Source organism: Coturnix japonica, chromosome 14, assembly GCF_054131305.1.
Source record: "Coturnix japonica strain WE chromosome 14, WE-NBRP24, whole genome shotgun sequence".
Lineage (NCBI taxonomy): Eukaryota > Metazoa > Chordata > Aves > Galliformes > Phasianidae > Coturnix > Coturnix japonica.
Window position 1 is genome coordinate 16,881,035 of NC_140676.1, and position 19,958 is coordinate 16,900,992.

Below are 19,958 nucleotides of genomic sequence, written 5' to 3' on the forward strand. Positions count from 1 at the left end.
GTGCGGGATCAGATCCCCCCCGGCGCCGTCGGGGGTTAACGGGGCTCGGTGCCAGGCGTGTCCCCAAGGTAAAGCAGGACTTAGCAGTGCCTTCACGAGTCCCCACTTAGGGATGACACGGTGTCAGGGTCCGGGGATAGCCGTGCAGCCGTCCCACACGAGCACCCATGCCCACAATCAGCTCCGTTCTGCAGCGCTCCGAGCTGCTCGCCCGATCTGTGCATCCATCCTCTTACACCCTCTCCTCCCCCCGAGCCTTCTCAGCGCTTCCCGTCAGTCTGAGCTCATCTCCCGTTTGCTGACCAGCACCTTACCCACGCGGGGCTGGGAGACATCCGCGTGCTGGGATGCCTGCTTGGTGCCTGTCATTAGCGCGTGCAATTATGGGGCCGGCTTTCAGCAGCGGGGGTTTTGTAACTGTTCCTGACAAGCGTTAATGAGCCCAGGCGCTGCTATTAACAATCCCGCTCGAGCCAGATGTTGAAAGCCTTTATTAAACATTAGCTCAGCTTGTACCTGGGCAAAATTCCCACCATGCTTTCCAAGGACCGGGGCAAGAAGCTTGAATTTTATCCCACCTCATCAGCCTTCCTGTTGCCCTGTGTGCATCGCATAGAGAAGGGATGCAGTGTGTCCCCACTTGGGCACGCAATGGAGGACGAGCCCTCTGTGATGCCCCCAGCCTTGCCCTGTGTCAGCAGCTCCCCTTGCCCTGCCACTCCTCTCCCCGCAGCGGGGGAAGCGCGCCAGCCACTTCTCACGCAACCCTGGCCAATGGTTAACCCGAGGCCAGAGGTCCTGCCACTGATAGCATGAGGATACAGGTGCCCTGCTTGAAGGGCTGGTGCCCTGGAGCATCTCAGAGCTGGAGGGTGTCTGCCTGCGTATCTGGAGTGGCTCCAGGTGGGCTCAGCCCCTCTGTTAATAGGTAGCCACCCCTCGAGTCTTGCCTGCTGTGATCCCCAGATAAGCACCCAAGATCACATATAAAGCACCGTGGCTGAGCTGGGCAGCAGCAGAAGAGGATCCTGCTTGGTTCCAGGGGCTGGATGCCTTCTGCCTCTCTCTGCTGATCTTCAAGGACCTGCAGGTAGGAGTGTGTCCATGTGGCTCTGAATGCAGAGGTAGGATCGAGAAGGCATTTCTGTCAGCATAAGAAATTGATGCAATGTCTCTCCCGTCTCTCTCTTTCTCCAGCTCTCTGTTTTCTTTAAAGTGTCTCTTGCTTTCCCTTAGTTCTTTCCAGGTGGCAATGGGGCCAGAAGAAGTGATGGTGCAGGTGGGCAGCCCAGGTCTCATCTCATCCACCGAGGTGCTGGTGGCAGCTGCCACTTTCTGTCTGCTCCTGCTGCTGACCCAGACCCGCCGGCAGAATGTACCCAAGGGGCTGCGCAGCCCCCCAGGACCCCATGGGCTCCCAGTGCTGGGCAGTGCATTGGAGCTGAGGAAGGACACACACCTGGTGCTCACTGAGATGAGCCGCAAATATGGGGATGTGATGGAGGTGACCATCGGCTCCCGGCCTGTGGTGGTGCTCAGCGGGCTGGAAACCATCAAGCAAGCCTTGGTGAGGCAAGCAGAAGACTTCATGGGACGCCCCGACCTCTACAGCTTCCGACACGTTACGGATGGACAGAGCCTGACCTTCAGCACTGACACGGGGGAAATGTGGAAAGCCCGCAGGAAACTGGCACAGAATGCCCTGAAGAACTTCTCCATCGCTGCCAGCCCCACGGCCTCCTCCAGCTGCCTCCTGGAGGAGCACGTCACCAACGAGGCCAGCTACCTGGTCACCAAATTCCTGCAGCTGATGGAGGAGAAGCAGAGCTTTGACCCCTATCGCTACACGGTGGTGTCAGTGGCCAACGTCATCTGTGCCATTTGCTTTGGCAAGCGCTACGACCATGAAGACCAGGAGCTGCTCAATGTGGTGAACGTGGTGGATGAGTTTGTGAATGTGACTGCTGTTGGCAACCTGGCTGACTTCATCCCGCTGCTCCAGTACCTCCCCAGCCGCAACATGGATTTGTTTCTGGATTTCAACAAGCGGTTAATGAAACTGCTACAGGCAGCTGTGGATGAGCACTACAAGACCTATGACAAGGTAAGAGCTCATGGGAACCTCACCTGCCCTTCCCCCTTGGTGTTAGTGAGTTACTTGTCTTCTTGCTGCTAATGGCCAGCTCGTTTCCTTAGCCTGCAAAATCAATAGGGCCATTGGGTGTTGAAGGATATTCTCCCTTGCCCATACCACCATGTGTTCTTACAGCAAGTCAGCATCCCTTGTCTCTTCTTCTCAGAACAGCATCCGAGACGTCACCGACTCCCTCATTGAGCAGTGCATGGAGAAAAAAGCCGAAGGCAGTGGTGCCCTTCAGATCCCAAATGAGAAGATCATCAACCTGGTGAATGACATCTTTGGGGCAGGTATGTCTCCCCAGCGCTCCCTCAGCTCCTGCAGCTTTTCTGGGGCTCCTCACTCCTCCTTGTCCAACCCCAGGCAGCCAGGCTGGGGCTAAGCATCCATCCTCCTGCTCTTGGGTCTTCTTCCAGAAGACCCGATGGGACATCAGCTCTGGAAAGAGGCTTTAGGAAAAAGCACATGGCACAGTTTGTAGCTTGATCAAGCTTTCATGCTAGGGTGGCTGAAGGAGGTTCCTACTGACTGATTCACATTAGAGCTGCTCTGTGGAAACTCCCTCAATTCCCAGGAAACAAGAATCAAACCAACCTGATGTAAACAAGGGGTGGACAGGGAGGAATGAGAACTGACGCAAAGCCTTCTCCATCAGGATAAAAATCGAAACCCTACTGCATGTGCCCAGGATGTCCTCTGCCCTGCATGCTGTGTAGATCTGACCTGCATGCTCTCTGCTTTCTGTCTAGGCTTTGACACTGTGACAACCGCCCTGTCCTGGAGCCTCATGTACCTCGTGACGTACCCCCACATCCAGAAGAAGATTCAGGCAGAGCTGGGTGAGTTTGTCACCCCTCTTCTCCAGGGCTGGGACCTCCACTGAGGGCTGGCCCCAACCAGCTCCTCCTGTCCATACCCCACAGATCAGACCATTGGCCGGGAGAGGAGACCACGGCTGTCTGACCGAAGCATGCTGCCCTACACAGAAGCCTTCATCCTGGAGATGTTCCGGCACTCCTCCTTCATACCCTTCACCATCCCACACAGGCAAGTGCTGGGCTTTCAGAGAGGGTGAAGGGCCAAGCTGGACTTAATGAAGGATGCAGAAGAGTCTCTTTGCTTCCCAAAAGCTCACAGTCCTCTCTTCTTTCACCAGCACAACCAGGGACACAGTGCTGAATGGCTACTATATCCCAAAGGACCGCTGCGTGTTTATCAACCAGTGGCAAGTGAACCATGATGAGTAGGTACCTTCAAGGGTAGAAAGCGTCCTGCTCCAAGAGAAAAAGGAGCAGACGAGGTGTCTATTAAAACCAGTGTCCCCTGCTCTGTGGCCAGGGGACATCACCTCAAAATCTGATGTCTGCCATTCTAGGAAACTTTGGAAGGATCCACAGACTTTCAACCCAGAGCGGTTCCTCAATGCTGAAGGGACTGAATTGAACAAAGTGGATGCAGAGAAAGTGATGACTTTTGGCTTAGGGAAAAGGAGGTGCATTGGGGAAAACATAGCCAGGTGGGAGGTGTTCCTTTTCCTGTCCACATTGCTCCAGCAACTGGAGTTCAGCATCCGCGATGGTGAGAAGGCGGACATGACGCCTATATATGGACTGACCATGAAGCACAAGAGATGTGAGCACTTTCAAGTCAAGAAACGCTTCTCCACAAAGAGCTCAAACTAAGCTGTTTATCCATAGCACAGACACTGCCACTTGGGTGCCCTGGGGTGCCCTGGGTCTGGCATAACCTCACAGAACCGTGCAATAAACAAAAGCCATTGAAGGTCCCATCCTTTGCCTTGTTCACTTTCTTGTGTTTGTTCACCCTCTTCATTTCCATTGTTGGATATTCCATCCCATCTACTCTTAGCATCACAAAACACAGTTACGGGGGGCACAAGCTGCCAGTTGGTGGAAGGATAGGAAGTATACCCCAAACCAGACCATCTGAACACCTTGGGGCTGTATTCCTTCAGGACAGACAACACATGCCAACACATGAGAATCTATCAGACAACTTTGCACCAGGCTGTTGGTTTTCTGGGCTGGAACAAGGGTGTTTTTGTGACAGGGATAGGAGAGCAGGACCGTTTCTAACTTAAACCCAAAAGTTTACATTGGCTGTCAGTCAATCCCTGCCAGGAGAGCCTGATGCCTCCTCTTCTTGCCCTAGTACAGCTTGTTGTTCACTTGCACGCAACCCAGTACCTGGCACGCAATGATATGGGAACGAGTACAACCACTCAGTGCAGCACTGCTCTTGAACCCGTTCCCATGGGTTGCATCTACTCAACCATAACATCAAGCCCTAACCAATGAGAGCTCTCTTCAGGCTCAAATACAGGTGGCTGGTAACTGCATGTATGGAAACATGCCTCGTGCAAAAATACTTCCAAGAAGAGCAAAAAACAAAAGAGCCCATTTGGGAAGGAAATGGGGAAGAAGCTGATTGCCCAAGACCTCAGGGAGATTCCAGCAAGAGCAGGGAGGTGTTCAGACCCGTTAAACCAGCAGGAATGGAAGGAACGACTCTTTGTGTATGTCTGGATGCTGCCAATGGGTGTAGAAGAAGATGAGGCAGGAAGAAGGAGTTTGGAGCCCAGGTCGATCTCTGCTCTCAGCACAGAGACAAATGGAGGACAAATTCTGCTTAGCTTCAATAGGGATGCTGATGTAGCTATTTCCAAATAGTCAGTTCCAAGTTCCTTTAAGCTGAGGTTACCAGCCTTGGAGGAAAGGTGGAAAGATGGCTTAGGACCACGCGTAAAGTCCATTAGCCAAATAGCATCTCCACTACCTTCAATACAAGCCATAGGTAAAGGCAATAGAGTCATGACCCACCTGTCCATGGGGGGCACCCCAAGGACAGCCCAGGGAAGGTGGGATCATCATTGACATGGGGATGAGCTTCTCAGCACCTAAGGTGGAGGAAGATCTCCAGGACCACCCCATGGTGTGGGGAGGCTCTCGTGAGTTCAGCCAGTGACACTGGTGCTGGTGCAGGACCAGAGTCCCATCAGCTGGAGCCATTGCGTGACTCTGTCCCCCTGAGTCCCGGTGCTGGTTGCTGATAAGGCCCGCAATAAGCAAGTGCAGATATAAAGGAAGAACACTGGGACAAATTTTACCCTTTAGAGATGAATGTTTTATAGCCCCGGGGCCGATAAGTGGATTAATATTAACAGCAGTGAGGTGAAACAGCCCCTTGGTGGTGGTTCCTCCAGAAGGGTTTATCAAGGGCTGATTGATAAATCAGGGGTCACTGCTGCTTGAGGGCATTGGGCAGAACCAGGGTGAAAATTCACTGCAGAGCCAGGATGGGGAAGGGAGGGAAAAGACAGGAGGGGAGTGGAAGGAGAGCAAGCAGAGAGCAGCAAGGAGACCTGGAGACAAGGGGCAGCTCTGGAAGGGAGCAGGGCTGCTATACAAGCTTGAACTTGCTTCCTTGGACATTCTTGGTGTGTCCTGGCAGCTCTCATCAAAGTGTTCCCATGCTGCACCCACAGTTCTGCCCTTCCTCCTCTTCCCCACCACCTCCCAATAAGCAAATCCATCGATCACTGCCACGCCAGCACCCATTGCTCACACTGCTCCTCTATCTTGGTCTTTCCACGAATGATTTTCCTCAGTTAAAGCCTCCATTTACTCCCCAGGTAGCTTGAGATTGCCATGATTTCTTTATGGGGACCGGAGCTGTGATAAGCCAGGGGAGCTTTGATCGCACCATGGCTAATTGCTTTTATTGGTGCTTTTAAAATGAGTCAGCACTGAGATATGGCCTCTTGGCTCCGGGTCCTCCTGCCAAGCTGGCAAGGCTCACCGGCCCCTCAAGCCCACAGGGATATGTCCAGCAGGGGTGGAAACCTGAATGCAGCTCCTCCACCTGGGTGCCATCCTTTGGAGTCCCCAGCTCCCCAGAGGAGCTGCTCCATTACTTAATGACCCTCCCCATTAAAAGAGCATTCTGTATATTTCTAACCCAGCTCCATCTCTCTTCTTTCCCTTGGCACTCTTGGGTGCCTGGAATTAATGGCCAAACCTGCTCAGTTTTGCCATGGGAGAAATAAATTGGCTCCTAAGCCAAGCAGGTGTTGCCCACCCGAAAGATGGGACAGCCTCTCTGTGTTAAGAATAGTCCTGATGCTTGGCATCTTAAGGCTCTGCATTTCACCTGGAGCCCCACATTTCTGTCTCCCCGAGGTACTGCAGCTGGTGGGAGTTTCTCTGGACCCCAAGCCCCAAGGTACGATGGGGTGCACATGAAAGCAGGTGAGGGTGGAGTTTGTCCCTGGGTTGAGGCAGAACAAAGCAGTTACGGTGATAACCACTTCCTGCACACCGAGGGCTGCTTGGGACTAGTTGGGGGTTGGGGGCACCGACCTCAATCCCAGCTCTCCTTTAGCTCCCTGCGCCCCTCACCAACGTCTGGCACACTGGGAGCCCCCACAGCAACCCACTCCCTTCTGCTTTCATTAAAACCCTCCTGGAAACGAGGGGATGCTCGGAAAACGAGGCAAAACCAACGAGGGGCTTTAAGGGCCGGCACATGGGACACGAGGGTCAGGGTTGTATGCCCTCAGTACGCAGCACCAGGCAAGGCGGTGCGAGTCCCGGAGCAGCGAGGATCTCCGGATCCTTTTTGTCCCCAATGCGTCGCTTTTGGGACGTGATCGCCCTCGTGTGGCATCTGTGGATCTCATGTGGATCTCTGCTCTGCACGCACGGAATCCATCCCGGAATGAAAGGCTGCGCTCCTGTTCCGAGTGCTTGGGGGATGCACAAGTGGGGGATGCTCATTTGGGGGATGCTCACTTAGGGGATGCTCATTTGGGGGATGCTCATTTAAGGGATGCTCATTTGGGGGATGCTCATTTAAGGGATGCTCACTTAGGGGATGCTCAAGTGGGGGATGCTCATTTAAGGGATGCTCATTTGGGGGATGCTCACTTAGGGGATGCTCATTTGGGGCAGGAGCTTTATATCCGGACCCCCCTGGAGCTTGCAGTGCTGCAGGACCACATCCACCCGCCTTCGAGTTCAGCTCAGCATGCAGGTGCGCTGCTTTGCTCACATCATTTCTACCCTGGGGAGGCTGCACGGGTCGGTGCCCGCATCCGCGCTTTGCTGTGAGCAGAGCTGCTCTCATTTCCTCCCAGCACCGCTCTGAGCGAGGCAGAGCGTGGAGAAGGGACGCACACGAGCAGGGTCAGCCTGCAGCCCCGCATCCTTTGGAGCACCGAGATCCATGCAGGGAGCTCCAGAGCGATCCCCCACGATGAGTTCAGCACCGTCGGGGCTGCTGGAGCCGTTGGCCCCCCTGGTGTCACCTGCACGGTCCCCTGCCCTGAGGGGGATGCACGCACTGTGCCGGGCTTCCTGCTTCGCCCTACATGGCTGCACGCAGCGCAGGGCAGGAAGTGACAGGCGGTTGTGCCCGTGAGCAGGCAGCGCTGAGAGCTGTGAGCAGGGTGACCCGGAGCTGCTGTATGGCACTGCCCTACGTGCAGAACCCCCAGAGCTGGGTGGGCTCCTGACGAATAGAGCTGGAAGGGAATCAGCCCACCTGCCCTGCGATGCACGGGGACACCCAAAGCAACGTGCTCAGACCTCAGTGTCTGCACGGAGGGGACATCGCCGCCTCTCAGTGCAACGTGTGCCAGCAAACCCCACACCCCCCCGACCCTCCCCTCCCACCGCCCGACCCCACCTCCCCATCCCGCACCCCACACCCGCCTCTCCCCGCTCTCGCCACCAGGGGGCGCTGCGGATGGTCACTGCGCAGGCGCGGTGCTGGTGCCGCTCGTATTCCGGCCGCCGCTTCCTTCCATTAGGCCCCGGCCGCGCCGGCCCGAGCCCCGCTCCCCGCTCCCTCCTCCCCCTTCCCCCGCTCCGCCCGGCCCCGTTCTCTCCCCGCACCCCGGGCCGCGGCCGCTCCGTTCCCCTCTCCCCCCCCCCAACCCCACCGCGGTTCCCCCCCCCCCACCCCCCATTAGGCTGCGAGCGGCCCCGGCCGCCTCTTCCTCGGGGCTGGGAGCCGCCGGGCTGCCGCTCGCCTTCCTCCGCCCCTTCCGTCCCCCCCCCCGGTCCCCCCTTCCCCACCCCCTCCCGAGCACGGAGGCCCCCGGCGGCGCCGCATGGAGTACCCGGCGGCGGGCTGAGCCCTGCCTGCCCGCGGCCCCTCGGGGAGGTGAGTACCGGGTAAGGGGGGGGGGAGCTGCGGGACAACGGTGTCAGCGGCACCGAAAAGGCTGCGGGGGAACCGAGGGGTCCCGTAGAGCTTCATCGAGGGGATGGAAGAGCGCTGAGATACCGGCCGGAGGGGGCTGCCCCGGTGGTGGATGCTTTGTTCCATTTGGGGATGTGGTCCTCGGTCATGTAGCACTGAGAGCGTCCCAAAGGGCCTCCGGTGGAGGTGTGTCCATTGGGGTGGGGATGTGTCCATTGGGGATGGGGATGTGCCGATTGGGGATGGGGATGTGTCCATTGGGGTGGAGATGTGTCCATTGGGGGATGGAGATGTGCCCATTGGGGTGGGGATGTGCCCATTGGAGATGGAGATGTGCCCATTGGGGATGGGGATGTGTCCATTGGGAATGGAGATGCACCCACTGAGGAAGGAGGTGTGCCCATTGAGGATGAAGATGTGCCCATTGGAGATGGAAGGATGGGAGGTGCATCCACTGGAAACAGAGATGTGTCTGTTGGGGACAGAGATCTGTCCATTGGGGATGGAAGGGTGGGAGGTGCGTCCATAGGAAATGTAGCTGCACCCATTGGGAGCAGTAGGTGTGACCACTGGGGACAGAGATCTGCCCAATGGAGATGGAGGTGTGTCTTTTGGGGCTGGAGTTTAGAGATGGGGCTCCAGCAGCGGGCAATGGCAGTGATGCATCACTAGCAGGATGTCAGCCCATGGTTCTCCTCCCACATTCATCCATTCCTTTCGGGGTGCACAAGAGCCCACGTGCTGCTCCCCAGGAGCTGACTGACACCCGTCGAGGCACGGGAAGCAGACCCAAAGGACGTGGCCTTGGGGACATGGCATGGCGGCCATGGGGTTGGCAGTCACACTTGGTCATCATGGAGGTCCATTCCAACCTTCAGTGATCCTGGAGCTGTCATCAGACACTACAGCCTGTCTTTGGGTCACCACAGTGAAGCCTTTTGGAGTAAAGGCCCATGAAGGCTCTGCCACACCGAGGTGGTTGGAAACAGCATCTCAAAGGCCTCCACCTGCCCGAGTATCCCCCGGGTGCCATCTGTGGTTTGACAGCATCATCTCTCTCTTAAAAAAGCCATCAAAAAGGAACACCCCACCCCTTTTCCTCTCTGGGGGCCGTTGGCTGGTGCCCGACACGCGCAGTTGGAGGCGCTGAGCCGGAGAGAAGCAGCAGAACCGTCTGAGAGCAACTGATGAGATAAAGGAGGAACATTTTTTCTTTCGATTATGGTAATCGTAGGTGTTGCTTTGTAATGACAGCCGATAAGATCTGCTGGAGTGAAGCGGGGATGTTGGCTGCTTGGGGCTTGTTGTGTGTCTTTTGGTTTGTGAAGTTTGGAGGAGCTCGAGCGTAGCACGGCGTCCTGTTGGAGCACGCTGGAACCTTCTGGACATCCCCTGGTCCCTTTTGCTCTCCAGCAGAGCAGTGTGGGGATGAAGCAGCTCTTCTGGGAGCTGTGGATGCTCTCCGCATCCCTCTGCTGCCAGCAGAGCCCTGAAGTTCTGCTCTGTGATCCATCAGCCCAAGGATGAGGTCAGTTCCCCCCGGGACATCCACCAGGCATAGAGTCTTCTTCATCTGCTTCCGTGGAGAGGAGAGGAGGAAGTGCTGATGTCAGGCTAAAGGACAGAGGTCCTCCTGCCTTGTCCCACTTCCCAGTGGGTTACTGGGGTGCTGACAGTGCCTGCTTCCCACTTTGGGGCCATGCTCCAATCTGTTGTTCCCCATTGAGGGGAGCTGTGCCAGGAGCACGCAGGTGGAGCCCAATCTCAGTGCCAAGCTCCTTCCTGCCCCCCTCACCCTCCAAGCACACAGGAGCTGCCTTCCTGAGCAACAGCAAGGGTGATGAGAAAGGCAGAATGGGGCTCCATGCAAAGTGCCACGCAGCCGCACTCATCCTCATGGTGGCTTCAAAGGGGCTGAGCTACTCCAGTGGCAGAGGAGTACACATTTGCAAGCTTGCACCAAGGGCACCAAAACTGCACCTGAGAGCGATGGAACCCCAAGTTCCAGCAAATAAGACCCTAAATTGCTGCGTGGAGGAACAGGAGACTGCTTTCCTTCAGCCAGACTTCATTAAGATCACCACATGGACCCGGCTGATAGGTTATTTTGGGGGTCTGCATTTTGCTTTGGGCCATTTCTGGGGTTTACTTTGAGACTTGACCAAAAATCCACTTGAAGACAGAGATCGAGCTCTAGGATGAACGTCACACGCAGGCAGGGATGCTGCCTTCCCATGGATGCTCTCACAGTCCCCATCCCACAGGGGTCCCAATGGGAGAGCATCCCCAGCACTGGGAGGTACGGGGCAGTACCAGGTTTGGGGCTGTGAGCAGCAGGATGAGGAACAGTCCCATGTGGGGCTTTTTTGGGGGGGTGCTGAGGAAGTGACGCAGCCCCACAGCTCGGTCTCAGGAGGATTCTCTGCGGGGACGTCCCCAGCACAGCTTGTGTGATAGGGAGGAAAACCACCGTGCACAGGGCCGGGTGCTGCAGGGATGGGTGCGATCCCTTCCCACGGTGGGAGCAGCTCTGAGTGTCTCTCCAGACCCTAAAAAATGGGAGCGAGGTGTTGGCAGCACTCAGAGCCCAGATCTCTTCCTCCTCGCCGCTCTGCCCTCTTATCTTCTTCCTCCTCCCGGCCTTGCCCCTTATGCTTTCAGTTCCTCCTGCCCAAAATACTTCTGCCTGCTGACGGCTCTCCGTAAAGCCGACAGCGACTCCAAAATGCCCGCGTCGTTCTGGCATCACCCCCAGTGGGGACCCTGCAGGGCTTGGGGGCTGTTGTAGCCGCTGTGACCGTGGGGAGAGGCCCCATGATTCCACCCAAGAAAGCCCCATTTGATGGCGGGGCCTCTGACTTCAGCCAGCAGCCGGCGCAGATAAAGGCGGGTTTGTTCCCCTCCTACGCACGGAGCAGGATGCGACCCGCGGGGACAGGGCTGCACCCACGCCCAGAGCGCCTCGTCCCGAGGGAAATGGGCTATTTTTCTTCTTTTTTCCCTTTGCAAAAACTTGTGGCAGCAGCTCCGGTTCCCAGCAGCTGCCGTGGGGATGTTATTCTTATTCCTTGCGGAACTTTTTCTCTTCCCTCTTCTGCTCCATCCCGGGCTCTCCTGCTGGGTGTGATGTCTGGGGATGGTGGGTTTTGGTGCTTCCTTAGAAGAAGAAAGTGGTGCTGGCCAGCCCCCCCCCCGCTGCAAACAGCATTCCCAGCCCAATCCTTCATGCCTGCGCAGAGATAACGGTGCCTCTCACAGCAGCCGTGCTGCAGTTCTCAGCTGTCCTTTTCCCCCCCTTCCTCAGGTCTCATGGTACCAAGTGACGCCTCCCTCCCGTGAGATTCGCTCCCCTGAAGCCCTGAGAAGATGTCGGGGATGCAGGTGAGGTGCCGTGAGCCCTGTGCTCCCCTGCTGCTCAGTATCAGCTGTGGGTGGGCGATGCGCTGACCCACCCTCACATCCTTCTGTTTCCCCATTCCCAGGCCGTTTGGCCATCCGGTACAGAATGTATCGCCAAGTACAACTTTCACGGTACCGCCGAGCAGGATCTGCCATTCAGCAAAGGAGACGTCCTCACCATCGTTGCTGTCACCAAGGTAATGACCATCGGGTCCTGGGGCAGTGGGTCCCATCCTCCCAACCCCTATGGGGTTCCCTGAGCCCCCCTCTTGTTTCTTTCTGCATCCCACGGCAGGGAGCCTGGCTCTGCTGTCCCCATGGGCTGGCAATCAGGCCAGGCATTGGGTTAATTAATTCACGGCCTCGTTAGTTAAAGTTCCTCTGGAATGGAAGCGTCCCAGGCGGCGCAGTGGAAGGGGATGGAGAAAGGCTTGCAGTCTGGCTCCTGGGAGCTGTGGGCTCACTGTGACACCTCTGCTGTCCCCACAGGACCCCAACTGGTACAAGGCGAAGAACAAGGTGGGCCGGGAGGGCATCATCCCTGCTAACTACGTGCAGAAGCGGGAAGGAGTGAAGGCTGGCATCAAGCTCAGCCTCATGCCGTGAGTCCCTGTCGCCCCCAAACGTGGCCCCCTGGCCCCATGGGATCCATCCCAGTGCATTGACCTGCCTCTCCCACCCCGCTGCAGGTGGTTCCATGGGAAGATCACACGGGAGCAGGCAGAGCGGCTGCTGTACCCACCTGAGACGGGGCTGTTCCTGGTGCGGGAGAGCACCAACTACCCTGGGGACTACACCCTGTGTGTGAGCTGTGAGGGCAAGGTGGAGCATTACCGCATCATTTACTCCTCCAGCAAGCTGAGCATCGACGAGGAGGTCTACTTTGAGAACCTGATGCAGCTTGTGGAGGTGGGGTCCCAGGGAGCAGGAACCCCCATCCCCATCCCCATCCCCAAGGCTGTGGATGGGGCCCTGGCAGCCTGAGCTAATGGGGGGCAGTCAGTCCATGGCAGGGGACTTTAAGGTCCTTTCCAACCCATCCATTCTGTGGTTGCACGTGTGGTTGATGCGGGACTTGCTGCATGCCCTGACCCCGTGGCAAGGAGGGGCCACGTTGGTTTGGACCATGGGAGGTGGTGGGATCTTCTCTGCATCATTATGGGCTGGGTCGGAGGTTGCTGGGCACAGAGCCCTGGCGAAAAGCGGGAGATGGGAACAGGGATAGAGTAGGTAAAGATGTCGGGACCCCCGAGCCCGTACTGGTCTCATCTGTGGCCTTGTGCTGCCACCTGGTGGGGTCTCAGGGCCTGGCATCGCGCTGGCAGGGACCCCCACCAAGTCCCCACGCTGTCATCCGTGGCTGTGGGTGACCTCCTGGCCTCTCACCCCCGTCTCCCCTCCAGCATTACACCACGGACGCCGACGGGCTCTGCACGCGCCTCATCAAGCCCAAGGTGATGGAGGGGACGGTGGCAGCTCAGGACGAGTTCTCTCGCAGTGAGTGGCCGTGCCCCCTCCCCAGCTCCTGTCCCCTTCCCCAGCACCCCTTCACCCTCCTCCTTCCCATTCAGGTGGCTGGGCCCTCAACATGAAGGACCTCAAGCTGCTGCAGATCATTGGCAAAGGGGAATTTGGAGGTGAGCAGCGCTTTGGCCGCACATACCCAACTCCATAGGGTCTCCTGTGCTGGGGAGAAGCACATCCTTGTACATCACAGTAAGGGGGTGATACTGGGAGTGGAGCTGGGAGGCCGTGGCTTATCTCTATGGCAATCCATCTCTCCCCACAGATGTGATGCTGGGTGATTACCGGGGGAACAAAGTTGCCGTCAAGTGCATTAAAAATGACGCCACAGCGCAGGCTTTCCTGGCGGAAGCGTCTGTGATGACGTGAGTATGGCTGGGGGGAGGGCGGGGGACACGAGAGATGGCGATGGGAAGGGGAGTGTGGATGGAGGTGGTCTCTGTGACCTCCTGCTCCCTGCTCTGAGCCCTCCTCTGCTGCGCAGGCAGCTCCGACACAGCAACCTGGTGCAGCTACTGGGGGTGATTGTGGAAGAGAAGAGCGGCCTCTACATTGTCACGGAGTATATGGCCAAGGTGAGAGCTGACCCACACAGGTGGACACTCTTTCTCCACCTCCTTTGCCCCATCGCTCTGCCCTCCCCAACTTTTTCCTCCTCTGGGCCATGACCCCAGTTGGATGCTACCATCTCCCCGTCCTAAGCCCTGGGCTGTGTGGGTCTGGCAGTGGGACACTGCCCCCAACAAGATGCTGGCACTGATGGCACCGTCTCTCTCTGTCCCTCCAGGGCAGCCTAGTAGATTACCTGCGGTCGCGCGGGAGGTCGGTTCTAGGTGCAGACTGCCTGCTCAAGTTTTCCTTGTAAGTATGGCGGGGCGTGTGGATCCGAGCATCCCAATGGATATCCTTCTTCCCTGCAAGGGAATGGGACCTTTAAAAGTCCCTTTCTATTCAAACAATTCCATGAGCCTGTGATGCAGGGATGGTCCTGCTTGTTCTGCCCATCTCACCCTATGCCCTGCTTGCGCCAGGGCTTGAGAAATGGGGAGAGGAGAAGAGGGATGGGGGGGAGGATGAGGTCCCCAGAGTGGCTGAGATTGGAAGGGATGCATCATCCAACCCTCCTGCTTCAAGCAGTGCTGAGAGCACGCTGCCCTGATGTCCCCAACCACAGGGCTGCCATGCACCTTTGCGTAGTCATAGTGCTGATAACCAAATCCTTAATGCCTCTCTGCCTCCGAACAGAGATGTCTGTGAAGCCATGGAGTACCTGGAAGCCAACAACTTTGTCCATCGGGACCTGGCGGCGAGGAACGTGTTGGTCTCAGAGGACAACATTGCCAAGGTCAGCGACTTTGGGCTGACAAAGGAAGCATCGTCCACTCAGGACACGGGGAAGCTGCCTGTGAAGTGGACAGCACCCGAAGCACTTAGAGAAAAGGTGGGAGGAGAGCTTTAGGAGCAGAGAAAGATCCAGAGATGATCCACCTTATGCTCAAACCCACTCACGGCCCTTTCTCCCTGCACAGAAATTCTCCACCAAATCAGATGTGTGGAGCTTCGGGATCCTCCTCTGGGAAATCTACTCCTTCGGGCGAGTGCCTTATCCGAGAATCGTAAGTGAAAGCTCATGGAGGAGGGGGAGAGGGGCGGGGGGGGGGGCACCCCTTGGGTGTTCTGGGGGGTAGGGAGCAGCCTATTAAGCCCCATCATCCCCACAGCCCCTGAAGGACGTGGTACCCCGGGTGGAGAAGGGCTACAAGATGGATGCTCCTGACGGCTGCCCAGCCATCGTTTACGAGGTGATGAAGAAGTGCTGGACGCTGGATCCAGGGCATCGGCCGTCCTTCCACCAGCTCCGTGAACAGCTAGTGCATATCAAAGAGAAGGAGCTCTACCTGTGAGAGGGCTCTGGGGGGTGGGGGGGAGGGGGCACTTCCAGCCCTGGGCAAAGAACAGGAGATGGGGGGGGGGAGGGCAGGGGGCTCTCCCAGCCCACTCAGCACAGAAGGGCCACCTATGGGATGGGAGCAGCCAGAGGGATCCCCACCAGCGGGCAGCCCCTCTTGGTCACTTCCAACCTTCCAAAATCGATCTTCGTTGGGTTTTGTTTCATTTGTTTTGTCACCCAGGCTTTATTATATTCCCCCTCCCACCCCCTCCACATCCACCCCTTGATTTTGGGGGGTGGGTTTTTGTTTGGTTAGGGTTTTATTTGTGGTGGGGGAGGGTTTGGGGGGGTGGGGAGCCGTTGCTTTCTTTTTGTTGTTGTCATTACGTTGTGGTTTTTTGTTTTATTTTTCTAATTATTATTATTATTTCAAAGCAAAAAGGGGTTCCAGCCCAACGCTGCCCCCTTTTTTTTTTTACCTAAAGTACGAATCTCTTATTTTGTTTTTTGTTTTTTGTTTTTTTTTTTCAATGGAATGATAAAAAAAAAGAGAGAAAATATTAAAAAAAAAAAAAAAGAAAAAAAAATAGAAAAAAAAAATAGAAAGCGAGGAGGTTCTAAATAAATAAAGAAGAAATAATAAGCCAATGAAATGGACACACAGAAAGGAAAACCCCCATGACAGAAGTGATGGTTCCAGAGGAGACGTTGCATTGCTGGCAGCACAGCAGCGTCCCCCCCGGGCGCCTTTTTCTTTTGGGTTGTTATTTTTTTTTTTTTTGCTTTAAACTTGTTGCAATGTTTGCATGCTGTCTCCAGAGGCCTTTTTTTCCAGTCCTGTCCAGTGCTTTATTCTCATGTAATGCTACCGACTGTGAGATTAAAACTGTAATAAAAACCATTCCATACGGACGCGGCACGTCCTGCTTGGCCTGACCCCTCTGTCACTCATCCCCTCTACCCACCCTAGAAGGGATAACGCCCCCTTTGCTATCAGTCCCCTTATGGTGGGGTGGCTCTAGGCCTGAGAACTGATGAGCTCATCACAGCGCTGCCCTCACATTGGGTGTAGGAATGGAGTCCAGCCGCATGGAGGGGGTGGCACAGCACTTCTGATACTGTAGGGTTTCATTTCTCCTGGACTAACCCTGTTTCCCACCCACCCACCCCCCCAAGTTCTTCGCGGTGCCTATAAGCAGCTTTACTTCTCAGGCTTATGAAGATTAAAGTCATTTTCAGGCAAAGCCAGCAAGAACGTGGCTTTTGAAATGGAGAGAAAGGCCGAGCAGCATCATGCGGTGGGTTGAAACCAGAGGCAGGAGGATATGGGTGTTGTCCCTGTCCCCTTGTCTTGGGCCACCACTGGGCCACTGGTAGCCCCCACCTCCAAGCACTGTCTTCCCTCTCTCTGCTCTTTGCCTCCACCCACTGCTCAGCATCTCCAGGATCGCTCTTTGGTTCTTTTCACCTTCACAACAGCGGTGTGTGTAAAGGGGCTGGGTGGGATCCGTCAGCCTGGGGTCTGGTATTTGGGTTGGAGATCTCCCCTGTGGTGTTGTGAGCTGCTGATCCCTGCCCCACTACAGCTGCTGGCTGTGATCCCGGCTTGGCTCAGCATCCCCCCATCTGGCTGTAGTGCCCGCTGCGGGCAGCAGGGCAGGGTGAGCCCCTGGGACCAGCTCTGACGTGTGCAGAAGCTGTAGGAGGCACCGGGATGTCTCTGTGCTCACACACACACCCTTTGCTTTCCCTTCCCTATGGTTGGCCTTGCAGGGTCACCAACCCACAGCCAGGATCACCCTGACCAAAGCCATCCCTCCTGGCTGCAGATGCTCTCTTCCTGCTGCCCACCTCGGAGCTCTCCAGGAAAGGAGAACCCTGGACAGACCCCCCTTTGGGACGTCTCCTACATGCACTCCCAATGCTGTGTGCCTTTGCTCGGGGCACACACCGACAGCCAAGCAGCACATGGTCTCCCCATGTGCCTGTTTACACGGCTCCGTGTGTCTGTCCCTGTGTATTTGTGTCACTGCTCGGGTGCCACCATGGCCCCCCCGTGCCTCCCTCACCCCCAGATGAAGTGATTCCCACACCTATACAGCTGCACTGATAGCAGGAGGTTCATTGCATGGGCTCTTTGCCATCCAGTGCCACTGACATCGAGATATTTAAGTGTCCCACTCAAGTCACAGAGTCACAGAATGGCCTGGGTTGAAAAGGCCCACAGTGCTCATCCAGCTCCAACCCCCTGCTGTGTGCAGGGTCACCAGTCACCAGCCCAGGCTGCCCAGAGCCACATCCAGCCTGGCCTTGAATGTCTGCAGGGATGGGGCATCCACAGCCTCCTTGGGTAAAGCTTGCTGTCATCCCCAGCCTTGTACCCATGGGTGTCCCTCAGTCCCTGCTGATGCTCCTGGCCTTGTCCCCACTCGTTATCCCTCATCATTCCCGGCCTCAGTGTTGGCACCACCCCAATGGCTGAGTGCCACAGCCTTGTGCTGCTGTGACTGTGCCCGTCACACCAAGTGACAGCCGGCGGGGAAGTGTCAGCGTGACTTCACCCGGCAGAGCCTGCCTGCTTTATTTAGCAACGCTGCCTCCTTCCTCCCCCGGTGTGTCTCCAGCACACACACATCCTTCCAGGACTTACTCAAGGCTGCACCTGATGAACTCAAAGGCCTTTTCCAGCCTCAGTGATTCCATGCTTGCGCTTGGGGTCTTCAACACTGTCAGCCTTTGCTCTCCCCTGCAGGTTTGGCTGTGCTTACCTGGTGTCATCTGCATGGCGCTGTAGCTCCAGGTGACACCTGGATTCAGCTCATCCCAGGGAGGGCTGCAGCAGGTAATGGGGCGGTGCAGGATTTGGGTGCAGAGAGCAGAGCGGGGTTGCACTTGGCCTTGGAGTTGGCTCATTTCGATGTCATAGAAACATCACAGCTCAGTGCAGGTGAGGCACTGGGGTCAGTTCTCTACTTACCTGGAAAGAAGAGCCGGGCTGACGCGTGTCATGCTGCCAGCAGATCTCATGGCAGAGGGATTCAAACCAGGTGCCAAGAGCGATCCTCTTAGATCCCACCGGCTGCTGCTACGGGAGGACGTCTCATCTCCCTCCCTCCTAATCCACGGAGATGTGTGATATAGAATAAGCTAATATAATAGGTCATGCGAGGATTTACATCTCATTACCGCAGGTTGGAGTCCTGAGAGGAAGGATGAGTCATTCCAACTGGAATAGATTTCGGGGAGAAGCGCTGGTGAAAAGCAAATGGAAAAGCAGCCTGGAAGGGCACGGTTATAACCCAGACCTCCAGTGTCCCTCTGAGTGCCACCTCCATAAGGACACTGAGCTCATGGGCACTGTGGTGCTGCCGGCCCCCTCTGGAGGTGAGGCTTCCCTGTGCCTCGCAGAAGGCAATGCCCTTTCCTTGGCCTTTTACTTCATCCTTACAAATGCCACCAACACCCCAGGCTGCCAGAAGCTGCAAAGGGCCATCTCACAGCTCTTGTCCCAGGGGTACATCCATGTTCAAGCTGCTGAGCTCCCGGACCTCCATCCATCCATCATCTCCCCCCCAAAAAGCACCACGGAGCCTCCAGACAGCCGGGAATCGCGTGCTCGTTTTCACCTCACTGCTTTGTCCAAGCAGCTCAGCTCATCAAGAGCTGTTTCCTCTACGTTCATCAGACAGGGAGGCTACGCAGCAGCTGACCCATCTAATCCAGCTGGAAAAATCGGTCCTGACTTCCAGTCTCTTGCTGTTAACCAACACGAGCTGCAGGCGTGCTCCCAGCCCTGCATCCAGGTGCTGCACACCCAAACAGGTGAAACCCACAGGGCCGGATCCTGAGCACCAGCCTTGCTTTCCCAAAGCAGTGAGCACAGCCCCAAAGAGACACAGGGGAGCAGGGGGGGCACCCACACAGCCCCAAAGCACAGGGATGGCCAAGCAGAATGCATTGAGATGATGGCATTTTCCTTTTAAGACCTGATGCTACCTTGGGCAAAGGGGAGGAGGGAAGCAACGGGTCGTCCCCCCAGGTCACTTTGTTCCATCACTCCACAGCTGTTCCATCATTTTAATCTGCAGAGATTGTCTTTAAATTTCCGAAATGAAATGATTTTCCTGCAAGCCGGGGATTGGAGAGCCGGGGTACGCCGTGTATTTTCACAAGAGGAAAAGAAAAGAGGGAGAAATGCACGTTAAAGCCAGGCTGGCCATCTGGATGGGAGGCGCGTGGAAATGCCGTTAATTGCGAGCTGCCCCCGGGGCTGCGGCCAAAGGGGAAACAGCAGCAGGAGCGGGGTGGGAAGGGGAAGCGGGGCCGTGCAATGGGTGCCTACGCCTTCCTCAGCTCCGGGGCTGCGGCCGAGGGATGCCAGGGTCGCTTGTCCAAGGCAGCGCTTGCAGGGAGCGGTGGCAGCTTGCATTAGAATTAATTAACATCATTAACAGCGCGCTCCGGGGAGCGCCAGCTCTTGCAGGCTGGGAGCGAGCGACAACTCGAGGGGTGCTAAATCCGGTCCTTTTCCTTCAGGAAACAGAAAAAGAGGGGGGGATAAAGAACAGAACAACGATGAGCATAGCGGTCTCCCGTGGGTTTGTTCCACCCGCGGCACCGGGGTGCACAGTGGGGCGGGGTGGGGGGGGGGAAGAAGGGATATCAACCAGCGATCCCGATCCCCCTCCGGCTCCACGCGTCCCCCGCTGTGAAGTTTCACCCCCCAACAACACCGGGGGGGGCGGGGCGGCTCCGCCTCTCACCGGGGGGGTCCGGGGGGCT

At 56.6% G+C, this 19,958-nt stretch overlaps 2 protein-coding genes across 4 annotated transcripts; both read left to right on the top strand.

Annotated features, from left to right (window-relative positions):
• Nucleotides 1-1,009: 1,009 nt before the first annotated feature.
• LOC107318670 (cytochrome P450 1A5) lies at nucleotides 1,010-3,926 on the top strand. 3 transcript variants are annotated; one of them, NM_001323211.1, is given in 7 exon segments: nucleotides 1,010-1,090; nucleotides 1,237-2,104; nucleotides 2,301-2,427; nucleotides 2,887-2,976; nucleotides 3,061-3,184; nucleotides 3,294-3,380; nucleotides 3,513-3,923. In NM_001323211.1, coding segments are annotated over 6 exon segments (1,587 nt in total). In that variant the 5' UTR covers nucleotides 1,010-1,090; nucleotides 1,237-1,252; the 3' UTR covers nucleotides 3,820-3,923.
• A 3,983-nt stretch (nucleotides 3,927-7,909) lies between these two features.
• On the top strand, nucleotides 7,910-16,095 carry CSK (C-terminal Src kinase). The gene is made up of 13 exons (XM_015872773.3): nucleotides 7,910-8,323; nucleotides 11,667-11,743; nucleotides 11,845-11,958; nucleotides 12,251-12,363; nucleotides 12,451-12,670; nucleotides 13,165-13,258; nucleotides 13,333-13,398; nucleotides 13,551-13,650; nucleotides 13,770-13,860; nucleotides 14,073-14,146; nucleotides 14,531-14,726; nucleotides 14,815-14,901; nucleotides 15,007-16,095. The coding sequence occupies exons 2-13, from the start codon at nucleotides 11,729-11,731 to the stop codon at nucleotides 15,187-15,189; spliced, it is 1,353 nt and encodes a 450-aa protein (XP_015728259.2). The 5' UTR covers nucleotides 7,910-8,323; nucleotides 11,667-11,728; the 3' UTR covers nucleotides 15,190-16,095.
• The last annotated feature ends 3,863 nt before the right edge of the window (nucleotides 16,096-19,958 follow it).